The 19,570-nt window shown below is 42.4% G+C and overlaps 1 protein-coding gene across 4 annotated transcripts; it reads right to left on the reverse strand.

Moving 5' to 3' along the window:
* Positions 1 to 147: 147 nt before the first annotated feature.
* erbb3b (erb-b2 receptor tyrosine kinase 3b) lies at positions 148 to 19,321 on the reverse strand. Of its 4 annotated transcripts, XM_030424031.1 has the most exons (28): positions 18,999 to 19,320; positions 16,208 to 16,362; positions 15,936 to 16,122; positions 13,993 to 14,118; positions 13,819 to 13,881; positions 13,473 to 13,591; positions 8,301 to 8,442; positions 8,047 to 8,157; positions 7,841 to 7,958; positions 7,685 to 7,758; positions 7,454 to 7,544; positions 6,255 to 6,457; positions 5,997 to 6,129; positions 5,827 to 5,920; positions 4,926 to 5,083; positions 4,770 to 4,826; positions 4,119 to 4,260; positions 3,914 to 4,033; positions 3,712 to 3,810; positions 3,414 to 3,599; positions 3,171 to 3,326; positions 2,980 to 3,055; positions 2,718 to 2,864; positions 2,538 to 2,635; positions 2,272 to 2,448; positions 2,098 to 2,169; positions 1,530 to 1,821; positions 148 to 1,402 (listed from the first exon to the last, which is right to left on the reverse strand). In XM_030424031.1, exons 1-28 carry the CDS (start codon positions 19,075 to 19,077, stop codon positions 528 to 530), a joined length of 4,350 nt encoding a protein of 1,449 aa, XP_030279891.1. In that variant the 5' UTR covers positions 19,078 to 19,320; the 3' UTR covers positions 148 to 527. The 4 variants fall into 4 exon arrangements, with proteins under 4 accessions (XP_030279891.1, XP_030279890.1, XP_030279892.1 ...); XM_030424030.1 differs by having other exon boundaries at positions 13,819 to 14,118; positions 18,999 to 19,321; XM_030424032.1 differs by lacking the exons at positions 13,473 to 13,591; positions 13,819 to 13,881; positions 13,993 to 14,118; ... (1 more) ...; positions 16,208 to 16,362; positions 18,999 to 19,320 and adding exons at positions 11,090 to 11,271; positions 11,584 to 13,461.
* Positions 19,322 to 19,570: the final 249 nt, after the last annotated feature.

Raw genomic sequence — 19,570 nt, forward strand, 5'->3', positions numbered from 1 at the left:
ATACACCCAGATTTCAACAGAGAAATAAAAATTAATGGGTATAACAAATGAAAGAATGTTTTGTCATGTAAAGCTGGTATTTAAAGGTTTTTATTTAATAGGCACACAGTAAAATAATCCTAAAAGACTGATCAATAACACAAGTAATTTGATATTTGCAAAATTATAGTTTTTATTCATAATGATTCACGTTGTAATAAACTGTACAAAAAAACTGCTCCCAGGGAACTGGACGTTGTCACCTCATCTCAGTTGTGAACTTGCGTCTTTTTAATTCAGGAGCTGCACCACACTCACATTCAACCACACATTTCTGCTACAACCTTTATTTTGTGATTCTGCACCAAGTCAGTTTTCAAAAACATGTATTTTCTGCATAATACTATGTAATACGATTCAATGTTCTTTTAATACTTTTATTGTTTTGGATGCTTGAACAGCTGCCAAAAATTACAAAAGTAACCACATTTCTGACAGGAAATAAAGTAACTGCAGCCATCACCAAGCCTCTGTCCCAGTCCACGTTATTAGGTGCGTACAGCATCTGGCTTGAGGAACAGTCTGCTGTGCCAGTAATCCGGGTTGTCGAATGATGTGTTGCTGCCAGGCTCCCCCACGCCAGCACACACCTTGATGTATCCCCCGATCCCTGCACACCTGCTGCTCCCTGTCTCCTCAGCAGCTGCCCTCCCCTTCACTGGGAGGTTCTGGTAGTCTGGCTGCTCCCACCCACCGGGCGCCACTCCAAGTCTGGTCATCTCCTCATACTCCTCCACCTCCACCTCGTCTCCCCCAGCTGTGAGCACATCTGGCCTGGGTATGACCATACTGCTCAGATTCCCCTCAAGTGCGGGTTGTTTATTTGTGATGTGGTACTCCTCCTCTTCCTCTTCCTCCTCATGATCTTTTCTCAACACCTCCGCTGTTTGGTCTGTGTCCTCTGTCTCTGCTGCACTCTTTGCAGATGTTTGACTCCCACGCCTCTCCCATGCTGGATCCTCTCCCTCCGTAGAGTCGGACCGCCTGATATCCATGTATTCATACCTGCCTATCCCTTGGGCTGCCTCTCCTTGGTCGTCCACAGCTCTGGACCCAGCGTCAAAGTCTGCAGCAAGCTGACGTTTCCCCGTGGAGTCTTTTTGCTCTGCAACACTTCCTTTACACTCTTCATCTCCTTGTTTTCTCCTCACAGATGAAGTTGGTGTCAGAGTTTCTTTGTCCCCTCCAGGTGATCGAGCCGTGATAATTGGAGAGGGTAAAGGTGAGGTTTTATGACAAGCAGCCTGTGATGAGATGCTGCTGGTCGAGCAAGGAGGAGACTCTTTGCTCATGATTTCATACTCCTGGGAGGGATTTTTCTTCAATCTTGAGCTTCTTCGCCCAGAATGAGTGAATCTACAGACTGATGAGAAGAAGATCAGGGAAAGGAGCCTTGATTATGTATTGTTCATGCTATAATTTACCAACTATTTTCAAAACAATAAGTCATCATAAGTCAGTACGCTCCCATCTTCATCCTAGTCATTTACCTCTCTCTGGTGTAACAGGTGACCCAGCCAGTACGTAGCCATAGCTGTCCACCTCCTCCTCTTCCTCTGCCGTCCACACCTTATACGAGGATGGACTCGATGCCGTCGAGAGTTTCCTGTGCCTGCCGATGGATATGCGAGGATTTCCCCTCTCGGAGCCAAACCTGGCCCTGTGAAGACTCCCGGTCCGTGAAGCCTCCTCACGCAGCTCTGCCTCTCTGCCGCTGCCCCTGAACTCTAACCTCTCGGGCAGCGTCCGCACCGAGCTCAGCCGGGACCTCTGAAGCCACAGCTGAGACAGAACAGAAAAGACTCGTCCTGAAGCTCATATTATTTTAAAAATGACACCAGAGGGACCAGATGACACATTTTTTGTGTGAGATAATGGCCTGCTGGCTAGTGCTGTGTCATAGAATATATTGAAAATGGCTATTGGCAGAGAATAATGACACTGATTAAAGTAAGGCTGTTACAACTGAGTATATCACCTGTGAAATGCAAGCGTCAAAGAGCTTAAGTCGTACAGCGTGGAAGTGTGTTTGTTTGCATGCATTTGTGTCTGTCCCACCTGGCGGATGCTGTCCACAGGGCTGGGGGTCATTGGCAGGTATCCCATGGGGCCGGCCTGAGAGGTGCCACTCTACAAATCAGAGAAGAATGAGTGTCATGTGCTGGTTCTCTTGTCTCAGATTCAGTTACCACGGTCCCTAAAATGTACTGAATGTAAGATGTATTTAATTACTCTGTAAGAATTAATCCGTGAACGAGACAGACTCCAAGATGGAGAGTGCTGCAGAGGAGGAGTAGCCAAACCGCCCTCCAGTCCCTCCTCGTCCTGGTCTTCCAAATCGGCGTCCAGGAGCCCTCGCTCTGATTCTCTTCGATGGATCTCTCCTGAGGATGCTTCTACTCCTTCCACCTACATAATGTACAGGATGTGAGGTGTGAGTCAGTGGTGGAGGAAATACTCAGATCGTTATCTCGAGTAAATGACGGTGGTAGCCTCACCTTGATGACGAGGTATCTCGGTGGGTCTCTTGCCATGCGAGTGAAGTCACTGGCCAGCTCCTTGAAGGTCGGCCTTATGTTTTCATCTATCATCCAGCCTGAAGAGAACGAGTAAAAACAATTAAAGATCACTTCTTTTTGTCTTTGTGTGTTTGTGCACACTGCTGTGACGTTGCTCACATTTCACCATGACCATGTAGACGTCAATGGTGCAGATGTGGGGCTGCGAAAGTCGTTCGCCCTTCTCCAGCAGACTCGGCACCTCCTGAGGCTGCACCGACACGTACGGTTCTGCCCCGAATGACATCATCTCCCACACTGTCACCCCTGCCCGGGAAGAGAGACGCCACATTGAAAAAAGCTCTGCCTGCCAAAATTCGGCAGCTCTCCAGAGGACAGTTTATTTACTGGCTCACTCTCTTATACACACACAGCCTCTTACCATAACTCCAAACATCACTTTGATGAGTGTATCGACGAAACAGGATGCTCTCGAGTGCCATCCATTTTATGGGTGTCTGGATAAAGAGACAGATTGCAGACAAGTCAGACAGATTGATCGTATTACTGAAGGAGACGGGGAAAAATGTGACTTAACGATTCAAGCAGTGTCTCAAAATGAGTCATAACAACCTTGGTGTCAGTGTAGATGTATTTCTTGTCGTCGGGATAAAGGAGGTCTGCGACACCGTAGTCAGAGATCTGGACCTGGTAGTCGTTCTTCAGCAGGATGTTGCGTGCAGCCAGGTTCCTGTGGACCATGCAGTGCTCCTCCAGGTAATACATACCCTGACACACAAACACACGTACAATATTATGCGCCCTGGCATCTTATTCAGAAGATTTGGTTGCACGTAAGAGTCTGGCTACACTCACTTTAGCGATCTGCACGCACCAGTTGAGTAGGCGCTGGGGGTCCAGGCTGTTCTTGTGGTGCCTGATGTGCTCCAGTAAGGAGCCCTGTGAACTAAGCTGGGTCACCAGTTGCAGACTGGGACCTGGACAGATGCCCAGAAGTCTGACGATGTAGGGGTGGTCCAGGCTGCCCATGGACCGCATGTGCTACACAGAGAGCAGGCTGTCAAACACTATGTACTTTTTTGACAATATTTACAGGCATCATTGCAAATATCAAAACATTTCTTTCTTTCTTTCAATAAGCCCTTATTCTCACGTCAGTGATCTCAGTGAAGGTCTGCCGGCCTGAGCTATCCTGGATGGTCTTAATGGCCACAGGGATCTTCACTGTCTCTCCCTCTGGAGTCCAAAAACCCTTACATTAAAAAAAAGATACACAGGTTCACATGAGGATGTGACTCTAAATCTGAGCACATAAATCAGTGGATGTCCAAAAAGACAAAGAGGTTAATACAAACTTTGTTCACTGTGCCAAAAACTCCCGAGCCAAGTGCTTTGATTTTCTTCAGCTCTGAGGGCTTCAGGATTCGGGCGTGAGCCTTGGTACCTTTCTCCCCAGGACCCAGAGGCTCAAAGCTCTGCCAAAAAACAAGATAAATTCCACCAATGTTTTTTTTTTTCTCTTTTCTCCAAAGCAGCTCACAAGGTTGGATGGCCTCTCACCTCTCCGCTCTCCAGGTACCTCCTCATTGCCCTCTTACGGCGGATGGCCAGGCCTCGATGATACAGCACACCCAGGAAAAACAACACCAGGCAGAAAATCAGGCCGGCCGGGACACCTAAAGCTATGCCTGTGATCTGACCGCTGCAGGGAGAAGGAAAGAGAGATGCTAGTCGGAAACCGAGCCAAGGTAGGAGAGATATGATGTCATGACAGGACTTCGTTTTGGCAGAGACTGTGGCTCTGCGGCAGCAGAAACAAGCAGACCTGATCAAATGTGTAGCAACACATTTAAAATCACTTTTTTTTGGTTGTTTATGATTTAGTTTTGTGTCTCGATAATGTTTTCAAAGGTCGCAGACATAGAGAAACTCACCAGCAGGTATATGTGAATAGCACATGCAAAGTGTAGAAATGTTAAACAGGTTTGTAGGTTCACTTTGCTATAAGAAGTTTTAGAAAAAAAACTAAAAATGTAAAATAGGTAAATAAATAAGCAAGCAGAGGGCTGCAGAAATGGATTTTATCACCCTGCTTGAAGAGATAGACAAAATAAGAGGTTCAGGTTTGCCTGAATTGGTGCTTGAACTGTGGATGGATCTCACCTATTGCAGTGTAGTGTTGCATGTTCACCAGCAGGGGGAAACACTCACCTACTCACCGCCAACCTGGCTGCCTCCAAGCAGTCATTTAATCCTGGTCCTGAGCATCTGCAACACATAAACATCCCCTTGAAATTTCATCGATTTAATGATTGTTACACATCTGCGAGTGGACACATGGAATAAACACTCTGAGTCCACTCTCACCCCTGTGTGCAGTTATGGTGACATGGCTCACAGTGACCCTCCCTGTTGGGGTATTTGAAGATCAGCCCCTTCTGTCCGTCATTCACTCCAGTGGGACAGGAGGACATGCAGTAAGGGCCGTCTCGAAGGTTGGCGCACACCACACACTTGTCTGCACCCTATCACAGGAGAGAATCATGAGAGAAGATGAGACAATCTGAGGCACTGAACCAAGACAAAGAGTGAGACACTGCCTTTGTTTGGTAAATGATTCCAACACAGGATGAACTGTTTATCCCTGACCATCATCTCATGTTTGTAATTTGACAGCATTAAATGAGGGTTTTTGCGGCACAGACAGCTTTCATTGCAATTTCCTTCAAAGGCAGATCAAACACAACATGATGTTTCTCTCTCATTCCTCATTTATCTTCCATCTTTTATCTTTCATTTAAAAATGGCCACATATTGTTTTTATTATTTTTCTTGTATAATTTTTTTTGTATTATCTGTCTGGTCAATTTTCTATTTTCTATTTATGCTTCTTGAATTGCAGTGCCTGCTCTTATCTTGATTCTATATTTTTCTTGTACTATGTTTGTTGTTATACACCAACATGGCAAGGTCAAATACGATGTGTGTGAAAACCCACTGGGCAAACAAAAACAGATTTGCTCTATTAACATTGTAGGTTTGTGTTTGGAGGTGGAGGGACACAGTAAAACAAACTAAAACTTGGGGGCAAAAACAGGATTTAGGAGACAGAAGAAATTACGTCCTAGGACTGTAAAAAATGACCATAACCCTATGTTCTGCAAGCGCTTCATACCTCCCACAAATATCATGAGTGGGCGGTGAAATGCAAGTGAGATCTCATATGAAGGCACTGGGCCAAAGTGTTATTATCACAGGAAGCGATTACCGGTCCGGTACAGCTGGCTTCCCCGCTCTGAGGTTTACACTCTGGATGGCAGGCGACACACTCGCCATTCGTCCCTGCAAATTCCCTTGGAGCTCTGAGGACACAGTATTAAACACATATAGTTAAATTCAACACACAAACAATATTAACACACACTTGCATCTACTTACCCAGAGTAAAAATTACAGCTGCCCACACATGTTCCCTCCCGGCTGTAGTTCCTACACGTGAGACACTGGTCGGACCCTGGGCCCCAGCAGCCTGAGTCTGAGCACAGCGGGTCACACACGTGGCCTTCTGCAACTGCACACGCAACAATGGAGCAACACATTTATCATAACGAATTTGCAGTATTTAAAAAGGGATGATGTTAGTGCTTCTGACCACAGTGTGATATCTGAATAAAGAGAGCGAGGTCTTCTCCTCACCACACTCTGCAAGTGGCCTGTTGTTGTTGAGGTTGTTGACTCGAACTCGGCGGCCTCTGAACAGCTGCGACCAGTTCACAGTGTGGTGGTAACAGAGTTTGGCATTCTGACTGATGTACACACTGCCGTCACTGATCTCCCGGAGAGAGCGCAGACCCAGTGAGGTAAGAGTGGGGATACGCATCACCATCAGGGAAAAACGTCTTTGGTTGGAGAGTTGGAGGGCAAAGGAGGACACATAAAGACAGACAACAGAGAAAAAAATCACATTCAAGATAGTCAGAGAGAGATTTTAAGTGGGGCAAATGTCAAGGAACTACTCAAAGTGTAGTTTTAGTGTAGTTGGAAGACAAATAGCATGCACACACACACACACACACACACCTGTTCACAGCTGTGAATCACAGAGAGAGAGGGGAGAGGTTAGAGAGAGTCCACACAATGCACAGCGGACTCGTCATGAGGTGTTAACACAGAGAGCGGTTTCAAACTCTGATCAGACAGATAGGAGGGTGTAGTGTGTGTGTGTGTGTGTGTGTGCGCGAGGGCAGTGATGACACACGGTTATGCAACGCACTTAACTTATGATGGATATTAATTTTAGAGCAGCAGTATCAGAACCAGCAAGCACCCCCCGCAGCCACCTGATTCATCCTCTGTTCATTTTTCCTTTGAAGGTTCGGTTCAAACCGAAATCAATCAAACAGATTTTTCCTCTTACTTGAAATGCTTTTTATCCATCCAGATCGTTTTCATGTGAGTGGTTGACTTTTGGAGATATTAGCCGTAGAGATGTCTGCTGCCCCTCCAATATAATGGAACCAGATGGCACTCAAAAAATACAGAAATGCATCTCCCCTGAAGTCAAGACAATCCACAGACCTTGATGTGAACAGATTCACTAAGGGACTATTTTCTTTCCCCTGAACTAAACCCAGGCTCGTGTCACGGCTTCCTGTTTTATTTTGTCAGTTCTCTCTTCATGTGTCATATTCAGCTTCACACTTCCTGTCTTTGTGCTTTTCCCGCCCTTTTTCCTGTTCACCTGTGTTTCATTTGTTGGGTGGTTTCAGATATGCATTTTAAAATTAAACGTGCTCTTATATGAAAGAAAATCTTCCTCTGGGTCGGCTCTGACTTACACGCTAATACACATGCACATCATTAGCCAATCTAACGTGGCGTGTTTCAAGCCTTACTTGAAGAGCGACCTCCCTTGAATGGTGGCGAGACTCGAAAACACTGACAGATCATTCAGCTCTTTGGGCCACGACTGGATGTTGAGGATATCTAACAATAAAAAACAGATGATATTAAAACTTTGTCACCAAATTGTCACTAGGAATGTGGAAAATCAGAATAAAACTTATTGACATCCCTTGAGAAATAGATGATAGTATTAAGAGCCAAATTTTACCGTAAATACAAACCTGTTATTTCTCTGACGGTGCGGAACACTTCCAGCTTTTTGGCATCCAGGGGTGGTATGTTTTTAAAGTCATCTCTGTAAGGAATAAAAACACACAATATGAAACTGACTGTACGACACTGCACTCCGAGATTCTTCAGGCCGGAACGGATATTACCCAAGAATCCCCGTGACCAGGAAGTGAAGGCTGCCCTGGATCTTGGTGCAGTTGATGAAGCTGTCGATGTTGCTTGAGTCCACAGTCTGTCTGTGTTCAGCACCGGTGCCTTCACACACTATAGTAATGAAGAAAAACAACTTCATTAGCTTCAAAGACAGACAAGTGAACTAAGAAACAGAGTGTCAAGTGTTAAGTGACTCAACCTTTAGGGCAAAGTCCGCTGCAGAGCTCACACTTCTGGCCTTCTCTCTCCACCTCCATCTTGTCTGGAGGACAAACGCTCACACAGGAGCTGCCGTCCACCACAAAATGAGCTACAAGGAGAGGGACATTTTAAGACCCGGTATGACATCAGGATTGAATCCCCTGCAATCTTCAGAAAGTTATGTCATGTTCCACTTTGTACAAAAAGTAATAGAAAACATGTGGAGCACACAAACAAACAGAGGCCACTCACTGGGGCACTGGGAGACACAGATGGATCCGTACTGATATTTGGCGTTAGGGTTTGTCTCCATCTGAAACGTCTGCTTGTTGTAGATCAAAGTCTGGGGACACTGAGGCACACAGGCTCCGGAGTCGTTGAAATGGCGACATGCCTATACATTAAGACACACACATGCACACACACACACACAGAATTCCCACGAGTGTTAGCTAACTAGGCTAGGCAATAATAAAGTGTTGGTAGTATTAATTTGATAAAGTCACTTTTAAGAACGAGAATTAGCATCCTGTTACCATGGAAAACACAGGCTCAGTCAAAGGAGAGGAAGTCGCACCAGTAATTCAGGCAAAGTATCATGGGTGCTGGCAATATATGCCAATCTGTCAATCCACCACTTTAATCCTGACTAAAGAATATCAAGAACCCCTTGCGATTACCATTATAAATCCATCCATGGTCCCCTGAGAGTGAATCTTACAGATTTTGGTGATCCCCTGACTTTTTGTGCTTGTTATTTGCAATACAATTATTGAATGGATTGCTGTGATGTTTGGTTCACAGATTCATGCTCCTCACAGGATGAATAGAAATAAAGTGACTTTTCATCCAGCGCCACCTTCAGGTCAAAATTTTCATTTGTGCTTTCATTTGTTTCAATTATTGTCTTTAGTGCTTATAAGCAAACATTGCATGCTAACACGCTAATTAAGACGGTCAGTGTGGTTGACATTGCACCTGCTAAACGTAATTGTGAGCATCTAAGCATGCTAGAAGTTACCCAGATAGCAAAAACCTTTTGGCTTCAGTTTGGCCCAAATCTGGCTGGTCATTTTGGCAAGGTTATGGTTGGGCTTCTGGGCCCTAAATGGCCCGAATTAGGCAAGCCAAAATCACACCAAAAGGTAGCCAAACTTCACCCAAAACTAACTGTGGACTTCCAAAATACAGCCATAATTGTCCCAGAAGAGCCCCAAATTCCCACAACCCAGCCAAAAAGTAGCCAAAACTGGCCCCAAAAGAGGCCAAAAGGTAGCCAAACTTCACCCAAAACTAATTGTGGACTTCCAAAATACAGCCATAAGAGCCCCAGAAGAGCCCCAAAACCCCACAACCCAGCCAAAAAGTAGCCAATGCCAAAGCAACCCCCCACCCCTACCCATGTCATAATTATTTATTGGAAAAACAGATGCGAAGATTTAAATCATTTCTTTTTTTTTATTAATTGTATGGCCCTGGAAATGTCTGACAGGTACACAAAGAACAGTTTAGAATGCAGGCAAAAAATCAGACAACAGTTATAAACATGTTATAGAACATATAACATAGGCTACACAGTAATAGCCTCCATTCAATGTGCTCCTGGCTGGGTGCTGGCTGGGTTCTGGTTGGGTCCTGGCTTGGTCCTGGCTAGGTCCTGGCGCTTCCTCCTGAATGTATAAGTATATATATAATGAATATATAAAAAGTATAAGTAACACTTTAACCCTTAAATAATGATGAGGGTCATACCTGACACATTTTTACATTTGAGAAGTAAAAACATTCCTAACCATTAACAAATAATCAGCATTGAAAATCAGAGGAGTGTAGGCTACAGTATGCAATAATTAAAATGACTACGAGGAGTTTTGGAAAGCGAAGTGTTTTCACACTACATTTCCTATAAGCCTCCGCGCACACGGGTATATTCTTGGACCGGCGCAAGATGTATGAAAGCGAAAGCATTTCCCATGAATGTTTTCAAATCAAGAATGAAAGTCGGAGGTTCGAAGACGATCAGATACCATCGTAGTTCCGACCAAAAATGGTGAATGGTTCCCATGACCCGCTGGGCAGCGTCGGGGGAACCGAAACTAGGAAATTCCGGGGGAGTCGACCACTAAATAATAATATCAAAATAACTATAAAGACAAAACGATATATTTATCGAAAATGGACCCATTAACAAGTGTGGGTAACGTAGCTTCATCCACATTAATATGAGAGTCTTATATAACAAAAAAAAACAAAAAAAAAACTCCTCGGCGTCCATTTAAGAGAGAAGAGAGAGACAGCGTGAGGGGAAACCAGATCTCACACAACACCTGTCTGGCACAACACTGGAGGGAACTGTGCCTGTCCATGATGCACAGACGCACGGACGAGTAATGTTGAATAGTAATTCGCCTTCAGAAAGGCAAAGTCACCCGTTGTTTACATTTCAATCTGACTTTATACACGGTTGTTATCAGTGGTGTAGTGGGGATTTTATCACTTAGGGAACTCTCCAAAAAAAAAACGTTTTTGTTGTTGTTATTGTTAATGTTGTTTTGTTTTGTTGATGTTATTTTAATTTGGTCACCTGGATAGAGCCAAATTGCGAATGCTTGAGCCATATATCGTTGCAATTAGACAGCTCTCCTTCTCTCTCTCACATACACACAACATAAACATAGGCAAAACTGTTCAGTGTGTGTGTTTGTATCAGTGTGTTGCTGTAATCGTGAAATAAATATATATAAAAGTGTAACTTAAGTATTTGTGTGTGTGTGTGTGTGTGTGTGTGTGTGTGTGGTGTTGCTGCCTCACCAAAAACTACAACTAAAATGATTTATAATTGTATACATTAAGTGTTTGGTATAGGCTATGGTGATTGAGAGAGATAGAGAGAGAGAGATGATAAAGGTGGAGTTCTTTTCTGCAATGATTCTGAATTCATTGAATACACATTTAACCCATATCAAATCAGTTGACTCAAAGCTGCTGATAAATAAAGAATGCATATAGGTAACAATAAGTATAGTAATACCATAGCTTACCTTTTTCTTCATCAAAGTAGTGACTCTGGCCTTTGTATGTAGCTGGGTCATGGGCTGATAATGGGCTTGCATCTCCTGGACCTGACTCCACATGTATCTCACTGGTTCCTTCTCCTGCTCTCTCTCCTCTCCTCCTGTCTCTGTCCCTTCAACCTCTTCATCTCTCTCTCCTGTCTCATCCTCTGTTGAATTTTTAAAATCAAGTATCAAGTAAGTCTAAGTACACTACTGAGTCATGACCTAATATTTTAATGCCATGTTTAACCCACATCATTACCTATCCATCCAAACATCCAAATAATATTATTGATGGATAATTCATACTGTGACTGAACATGGCCTTAAAATATTCTGATTCATTGCATGTCCTTTCATTTTGTTCGCCTCGGCTACATTTACAGTAGGTTACAGGTTAGCATCTCTATTGGCTATCTGTTGCATCTGTAGGCTCGTTCACTATTTCTCTCATTCTATTAGCTTATTACAATTCTCACCTTTCCTCATCTTTGCTTGATCATCCTCTGCCTTTCTTGCTGGAGGAAGAGGACATGACATCGGTGTCCTCAATGGTGGCTACGGCCCTGCACACACACACACACACGGCGCTTCTCAACACACAGATTCAAAATTAAGCACATTTTGGCCCCATGGCAAAAAGTGACAAATTATAGTACTAATAATTGCATGAATGCTTGAAGTATAGACGTATGGCATTGCAAATAGGAGACGGCGCTGCTTCTCTCCTCTCTCATATAGGCACTGCCACTTCACACAGGCTTCCAATCCTGCCGTGACCGCGCCCGCCGTGACACAATAAATATTTTATTAATATTTGTGAATTGCAGTATGTATTATTACTTTATTCAAAGCTATACAATGGTGAAAATGATAACATAGGCAATGTTTAAAAAAAAATGTTTTAGACAAATAAAATAAAAAATTCTCGGCAAAAAGACTGAAGGAACGCTGTTCCCCGCGTCCCCCAAACACTACACCCCTGGTTGTTATCACGTTAGCACGTAGTTCACCGGTCTCCAGCTGCTCTGGGCTCCAAAGACGGAGCGGAGATGCATGCAATGGAAAAGAGTTTGATCCGAGTCGAAGCTAAACCACAACGGAGACGAACCGAGCGGAGAAATGAATGAGCAATGATATGCTAGCTATCTGCGTAAAGGTTGGAAAGCTATCAATTATACTGTCCTATTCCTTCATATTAAGTTCTCTCCGTGTTATAACATTGATATTGTAATTTAATCTAATGGACTGGGTCTGCCTGTTTTACTAGAAGCTAGTTTGCTACCAGTTAGCTCGTTTATTAGCCACCACACAGCCTACAGTTACAGTTACTTTAACAACCTTAAAGGAAAACGTCAACCTTACTGGGTATTTTGATGAGGCAATGACAGAAAATCTGAGTTTACAATTAACCTTTACTAAGTATACATTTATAATATTTTAATATGCACATACCTCAGTGTTGATCCGGCTTTTAAAATGAAGGTTCTCTTCTGGGTAGAAATTCCCGCTGTTTGTGCAGTGTTTTGGCTTTACAGAAATATGCCAAAACACATCCAAAACACATCCATATATGGAATCAGATGTTGCCGCTCTTTACTCAATCTTCTGGCTTGCCATAAACATGCCATACCATCCCTAATACTTGATCCCGCTCTTTGCCCAGTCTTTTGGTTTACCAGGCATATGCCATAACTGAGCCATATATTGCTGGCGCCTATGGACAACCTTAATCATACCACAGTTAACCCAAAAGGCTTTCTTAATGCCAAAAGGAAGCCAAAAATGCCAAATGAATGCCATAATACAGCCAAAACATTTGCTATCTGGGTAACATTTAGTTGAAAGCCCTGCTATCTATAGCACAGTCTAACACAGCTGAAAGCATGTTGTTACTCTCCAGGCACCCAGGAGTTTAAAGTCAGCTGCCAGGAACTATTGTATTCACATTAGAAAATCTAACCAGGGAGGCAAAAAATAGCTCGTGAAGAATAATGTGAATTTTTGCTGTTTAGAAGCTGACACTCTAATATCAGATGCACCAACAAGTGGGTTGAGTGACCACAGTGAGCACGTTTCATGTATCACGAAGGGGACTTCACCACCACTCTACTGTACAGTCTGACCGTGTCAAAAAAAAACAAAAAACCAATATCTGCATGAAAGAAGGGAATCAAATCAACAGCAAATCAATGTATTCGGATAAAATCGAGAGTAACATCCACCCGGAGGTGCTTAAAATCCAGTGTGATTGGAAGCATCAAACTTGAAATACAAAAGCAAAGTATTTTACTACAAAGGAGGCAAAACATTCAAGAAGCCGTCTTTTTAACCTACAGGATTGTGTATGCAAAGACGGAGCACTTACAAAACAGTCGACGTCCAGAGGGCCTTTACATCCTGCTGCACACTCTATGTGACAGCAGTCCCTGGGGCTCGTCCCAAAACAGCGGCCATTACACTGCGGAGCGCACACCGTCTTAGTCACTGAGACACACAGGAGAGACGGGTTGAAGAGAGGTCAGCAGTGAGCACGTGTATGTGTGTGTGTGTGTGTGTGTGTGTGTCCTTGTGTTTGTGTCGCTCTGTCTCTGTGTATTTCTGTCTATGAAGAGAGACATTCTGCGAGGAGACAGAAGGAGGAGGAGGAGGAGGGTGATGAAACGCAGAGAAAATCACAGAGAAAAAGGGAAACAGAACAATTGAGTACTCACAGATCTGACATTGGTCCTTGTTTGGCCCCCAGCAGTAATCTCCACAAGACTTGTGGCACGGGCCTGGAAGAGAGAAACAAGAGGAAATGACAGAAAGACAGTTAGCTCCTAAAAGAGAGAGACAATCCAGAGATGATTTTGGGAATGGTGAAACAGGATTATCCCAGCGCTGACCCCTCTCTCCATTGTACTGGATGTCAATAGGAGCATTGTTGTCTCTGATGATATCTCGCCAGAAGATCCAGGGCCCGTAACTCAGGTACTTGTTGTTGATAATCTGCACTCCTCCCTCCAGAATCTCTGTGAAGTATTGAGTGAGAACATATGAAAATCAAAGAGAGAGAGAGGGAGAGAGAGCAGACAGGAAATGATACAGCAGTGGTAACACTTGAGACTGCAGCCCAGAAATTACAGTGCCTATATTTTGTACATACTGGGTAAATTATCAAACACTTGCCGGGTGTATGTCAGTAGGTACAAGCGAGGGAGTCATAACCCTACCCATAAGCACTGGTTTAAATTAGGTCATAAAATGTGTGGCACCATACTCCTTCTGTTAGTTTTGACTGTCAAGTGGATCTGACATTATACCTCCAAAACTTCATCATCCTTTTATATCATCAGTCATACAGCAGAAATTATTCCCAGTTATAAATCATCTACTTACATGGACGGGAGTAGATAATGACCACATTTTTATTTTGGATACCTACATTTCCTTTAAGTAGGCTTCCACTTGACACTGCATGTGTACTAGATAATCTGTGATTGGTCAGCTGAAATTAAGTGTCCCTGACGTTACATTTACCTTCTGCGTCACCTCCGAGAAGCTGCAATGCACTGGACTAAACCTTCTGCAGTCCTTTAGCCTGAAGCTTCATTATATTGTAGTAAAGTTATGTGGTGTAGTTTTCACCCAATATTCAGCTTCTGTCTGCTCTTTAAGTAGTGAAGCACGCAACTGTCAGCAGGCCATCTTTGTTTATAAGGCATACTCTCAACATTTAATAACTGCATAAGAAAGGGGGAAGGAAGCCTATCTGTTGTATGTTATGGTTTTTTTTATTTTCTTGCACAGGAGGACAGATTTTAAACAGACAATTGTGTAGCTTTTTAATCTGAGACTCAAATGTTTTCTTATTCTACATTTGTGGGATTTATTGTAACAAACAAACTAAAACAAAGTTTGGAGACAATATTACAATACTCAAGGCCTCCATCACTCATTTATTTCACTCATTCTGTGGCACCATTAACTGCCTGTTCAGCAGCTCTTTATTAACACATACAGTGACAGTACTTTCACGAGGGTACTGCTTTTGTTTCTTTGAGTTTCTACGCAGACATCAACACAAGATTCAGTAAAAGATAATCTTTTACTTTTACTTTTTATAAAGATAATCTTTTACTGGATTTTAATTTGGACTTCCTTTGTTTATTTTGAGTGTTCCTTTGAGTGTCATCCCCAACTTGTCACAAACTGACGGTATGTGACAAGTTGGGGATGACACTCAAAAATCAGTGTTTCATACAAATAGGACCTTTAAGGCTGGGGTCACATGTGAAGTCATGTTGCTTCAGAACAGTATTTTTTCTTGACATGTGACAGCAAGAAAAGCACACGTGCAAATAATACAGCGATGATGGCTGAATGTAATTCAGCTGCTTCAATGCTTCAGGACACTAGTTTAGAGCAGCGTCATCGTCAGTGTAATGAATACCACCTGTGTTTTTCCTACTATGACCAATCAAACCATCTGATGTTAAAATTAATCAAGGCCAGGTAAACCTCGGATAACCTTTTGTCCTAGAATGGAAGTAGACATCAAGACATAGCTGACGTTGATGACTGGTTGAGAAGTTGATTTCTCTAAATCTTCCCTAAATTTTGTTCTGTAATACTTTCAAACAGTTACTGTCAGCAATAAGATCTGTCACCATCTTCCATTCTTTACCCATAAAGCAGCTTTCCACAATCAAAAGCTTACAGCAGGACACACTTTTTTCATTTTTTTCTACTATTGTGTTTAAATCACTGTTTTGGAAGCCTTAAGTCTCAGCAAAAGCACCTTATACACCGTTTAAAAAGCTGCAGTTTCCCCATTAACCATCTTTACCAGTTAGATTAGCGAGGCCCAGCTGCCGCAGGCCATTCGAGCCGTCCTTGGGGTAGTTAAAGAAGACAGAGAGGGCGAAGCGTCTTTCATAAAGGCTGTTTCCTCTGATGACCCTCAGCTTCCCGAGAGGAATCTCCTGAAAGTGGTTCATAGCGATGAGGACGTAGCCAGTCACCTCACGGATTGTCTGGAGGGGAAAAAAAAGAATTGGGCACCTCTACACCCTTTGCATACAAATCAAATGAAAGACGGGGGAAAGGAAGGATTTTTACCTTGAGGAAGGAGAAGTCCCAGTTACTCTCAATCTGAGTGATCTCCAGGTTTCCCATGATGATCTCACAGCCATTGTAGCGGTCCTTAGTCAGGTTGTATTGGTTCTCCTGAGAACCTGTGGAGCTCAGTCCGTTCTGCGTGCCAGGACACACCACTGAGGAAGCACACATATTACTCTTATTTTGATAAAAAGAAGTTGCACTCTAAATCACCACGCTTTTGGTTTAATTTATTCCGCAGGTAAAAGAAAGACTGAATATCAGTTCTCATAATCAGCCAGACCATCCAAAGCATGCAAGGTATACATACATGTGAATAAATGTATGATTCACTTATACTTACATTTATTGCCAGAAAATTAATTTTAATACTTGAGTGCATTTAATATGAAATAAGAGAAGATGATAAGAGAAGATGTTGATACTACTCAAGTACTTTTCATTAGTAATATTTTAGCGAGATATCTTTACTTTTACTCAAGTCAACACTGCAGAAAAGTGGCATCTTTGTGTTGTGGACAAAACTAGACATCTGGGGGATGCCATCTTGGACTTTGGGAAACACTAATTGATATTTTTTTCACCATTTCCTGACATCGACAGATTAATCGGCAGTGAAATTATATGCTATTTGCAGCAATGTATGGTCCTTTGAAGCTGACCAAAACATTTGAGTGCTTCTGTTTTATTGTTTCAGCAGTTTTTACGAGTTCTCCTGATGCTGTGCTGGCTGGACAGTTTGAGATGAAGCAGAGTTATAACAGGCGGGCTGTAACTCTCGGACAGTCCAGGCCCGGGGCTGACGGAGTGGAGGCCGAGGGTCGTGGAGTGCGGGGCTTTTCTAGACACAAAGTGCCTCATTGTGATAAAGCTATAAATGTGGACTGTGTGTCTCGGTGAGTGAAGAGTGATGCAGTGTCAGACAGTGCTTCTTGTGTGTGTGCATGTGCGTATGTGTGTGTGTGTCTGAGGCGTCTGCGTTGCTGAGATCATACCAACAGACAATGGGTCATGTGTGAGTAGGCCGCTCTGGCACAGGGAAGGGAAATATCGTGAACGGAAGGAGACATGCACACCATCTCAAACTGACCAACAAAAACTGTGGAACTGGCCACTTTATGTGCAAAGATTGGTGGCACCTGCAGCTGCAGTGTTGCCTGTCATCACTGGGAACATGCAGATGTTTAAGGCAGGATCTCCAATTAAGATACTCACTCTGTCCATAAACAACTCGTTGCATTGATTCGTAAGGGAAAAATTACAGTCAGATGTTGACAGATGACTGTAGCATGATTCACAACTTCATGCACTCACTCAGTGTTGTAAAAAGTAAAGATATTGTGTTAAAATACTTTGGTAAAAGTAAAAGTCATCCATACAAATAGCACTTGACTAAAGTATCTGAAAATAATTAACTTATGAGTATTCAAAGTAAAAGTAAACAATAAATATATTTAAATGTCTGTACTGTAAACTATAGCGCAACCTACCATCTAAACAGTTTTGTTTAAAATTGTGGTACTTTGGCTCTAATGCAGCCCTCCAAAGTAACTAGTAACTAAGTTATCTTATACAGGAAATGTGGTGGACTAAAAAGTTCAATATTTGCCTCCTAAAGGGGGTGGAGTGCAGAAGCAAATAGCAGAAAATCGAAATACTCAACACTTGAGTACTTGAGTAAATGTACTTGATTACATTCCTTCACTGAGTACCAGCACAACAATGTAAAAATACTTAATTGTGAGTAAACGTCAATCAAAAGGAATTCAGAATCAGTATTTAAAAAAATGTAGTACTTTTACTGCAACACAATGTTCTGTGGCTGACAAATTGCTATATATTACATTATCAAATTCACATGTGCACTGTATATAAGTTATCAAATAATAATGACAATAAAAAAATTGCCTGGAGACTGTAAAATGGATCTCAGACTAACTCAAATGGACACAATAGAGATGATATTTAATGTATGTTTTTTCAAAAAGATATGAACATAATCAGAGGACAGGGATTTGATTATCTGTAGTCAGTCAGTACCTTATTCAAAACATTATTTCTCTGCATTCAGTTTACTTGTTAGTGACTATAAGTCGATTTTTATCTCCTAAAGATGGTGTCAAACTGATTGTGCTCGGTAAATTAAGTTCAGGCATTCATGATCTGGGTACAAGTACCTCAAAATTGTACTTACATCACTTAATTTATTGTACTTTAGTTACATTCCATCACTACTCATGTGCACCTGGTTCTGTTGAGTAAACATATGCACCAAATATAGGTGGCGCGCACAGCAAGAGATGCATTGTAACTTGAATAACACATGCAGAACTCAAACAGCTAAATAACTTTTTTTAAATAAAGAAAATGAAAATGACAATCATCATGTACCAAATCAACAACAGTCGTCTGCAGACTGCACTTATCAACACGAACGGGACCTTTTGTCCTCAGTGGCTTTTTACATCTGGGCTCGGTGCCATGGAGGCAATTTAGTCTCCCCCACATTCAGCACTGGCAGTTTATAAAGAGGTGATGAAGTGCTGCCTTGATAAGAATCCAGTTATAACAGTAAAAAAGCTCTCAAGGAGGAGAGCACAGAAAGAACTGTGTGGTCTGAGATAAGAAAAAGAAGAGATCAGGATTGATAGTTTATGAGATGTTGCCTGTCACTTCCACAAAATATAATTATATTATATTATGTTATAATTATATAATTATATAACAATATTATCACATTTGATCAAAGATCAAGGCATCAGATCTGCTGTAGAATGAAACATTTTCCTACCTTCATGTGTTTGGGATGATGCTGATCGTAGCCTCCATGATAATGCCACACACAGTAATAGGACTCGCCACTGGATCATGTTGATGTCGAATAGTGGAGTCTTATCATATCACACAGGTTTTAGGTAGTCCTTCGAGTATAAAAGGAAAAAAATAAATAACTGTAAGATAAAAAATAAAAAAAATCTAATATCCCAAATATCCAGAGTCAGATGTGAAGAAGAAAATGCAACTCCTGCTTCAAAACTTCCCACAAAACATGAGCAACGAGAGCAGAAAAATCACGCTTATTGGCAAAATGGAAACGAACAAGTGGCAGTTTATTTTGACGCTTGGGTTTTCCCTCCCGGAGAGGGGCATGTGATTGGCCAGGGGCCCGATTTATTCACCAATCAGAGGTCGGTCCGTCATTTTTTTAGGAGCTGCAGCCTCAGTTGTTCCACTGAGCATCCACACAAATAAAAGTCCCCATTAGTTTCATGTACAACATTTAATATACAATGAGATTTGTTTTTCATGTTCTCTCACATCCAAATAAAATACCTCATGACAAACAGAAAAATAAAGCTGAGT

Source organism: Sparus aurata, chromosome 7 (assembly GCF_900880675.1).
Source record: "Sparus aurata chromosome 7, fSpaAur1.1, whole genome shotgun sequence".
NCBI classification, from domain to species: domain Eukaryota; kingdom Metazoa; phylum Chordata; class Actinopteri; order Spariformes; family Sparidae; genus Sparus; species Sparus aurata.

Excerpts from the sequence above, each read along its gene's own strand:
- erbb3b (XM_030424030.1), bottom strand. The coding sequence starts at position 19,077 with ATGATCCAGTGGCGAGTCCTATTACTGTGTGTGGCATTATCATGGAGG. Across the intron at positions 16,123-16,207 it reads GGGACTTCTCCTTCCTCAAG|ACAATCCGTGAGGTGACTGG; the intron begins GTAAAAATCCTT and ends TTTCCCCTCCAG. Across the intron at positions 5,084-5,826 it reads AAGCCAGCTGTACCGGACCG|GGTGCAGACAAGTGTGTGGT; the intron begins GTAATCGCTTCC and ends CTCCTGTGATAG.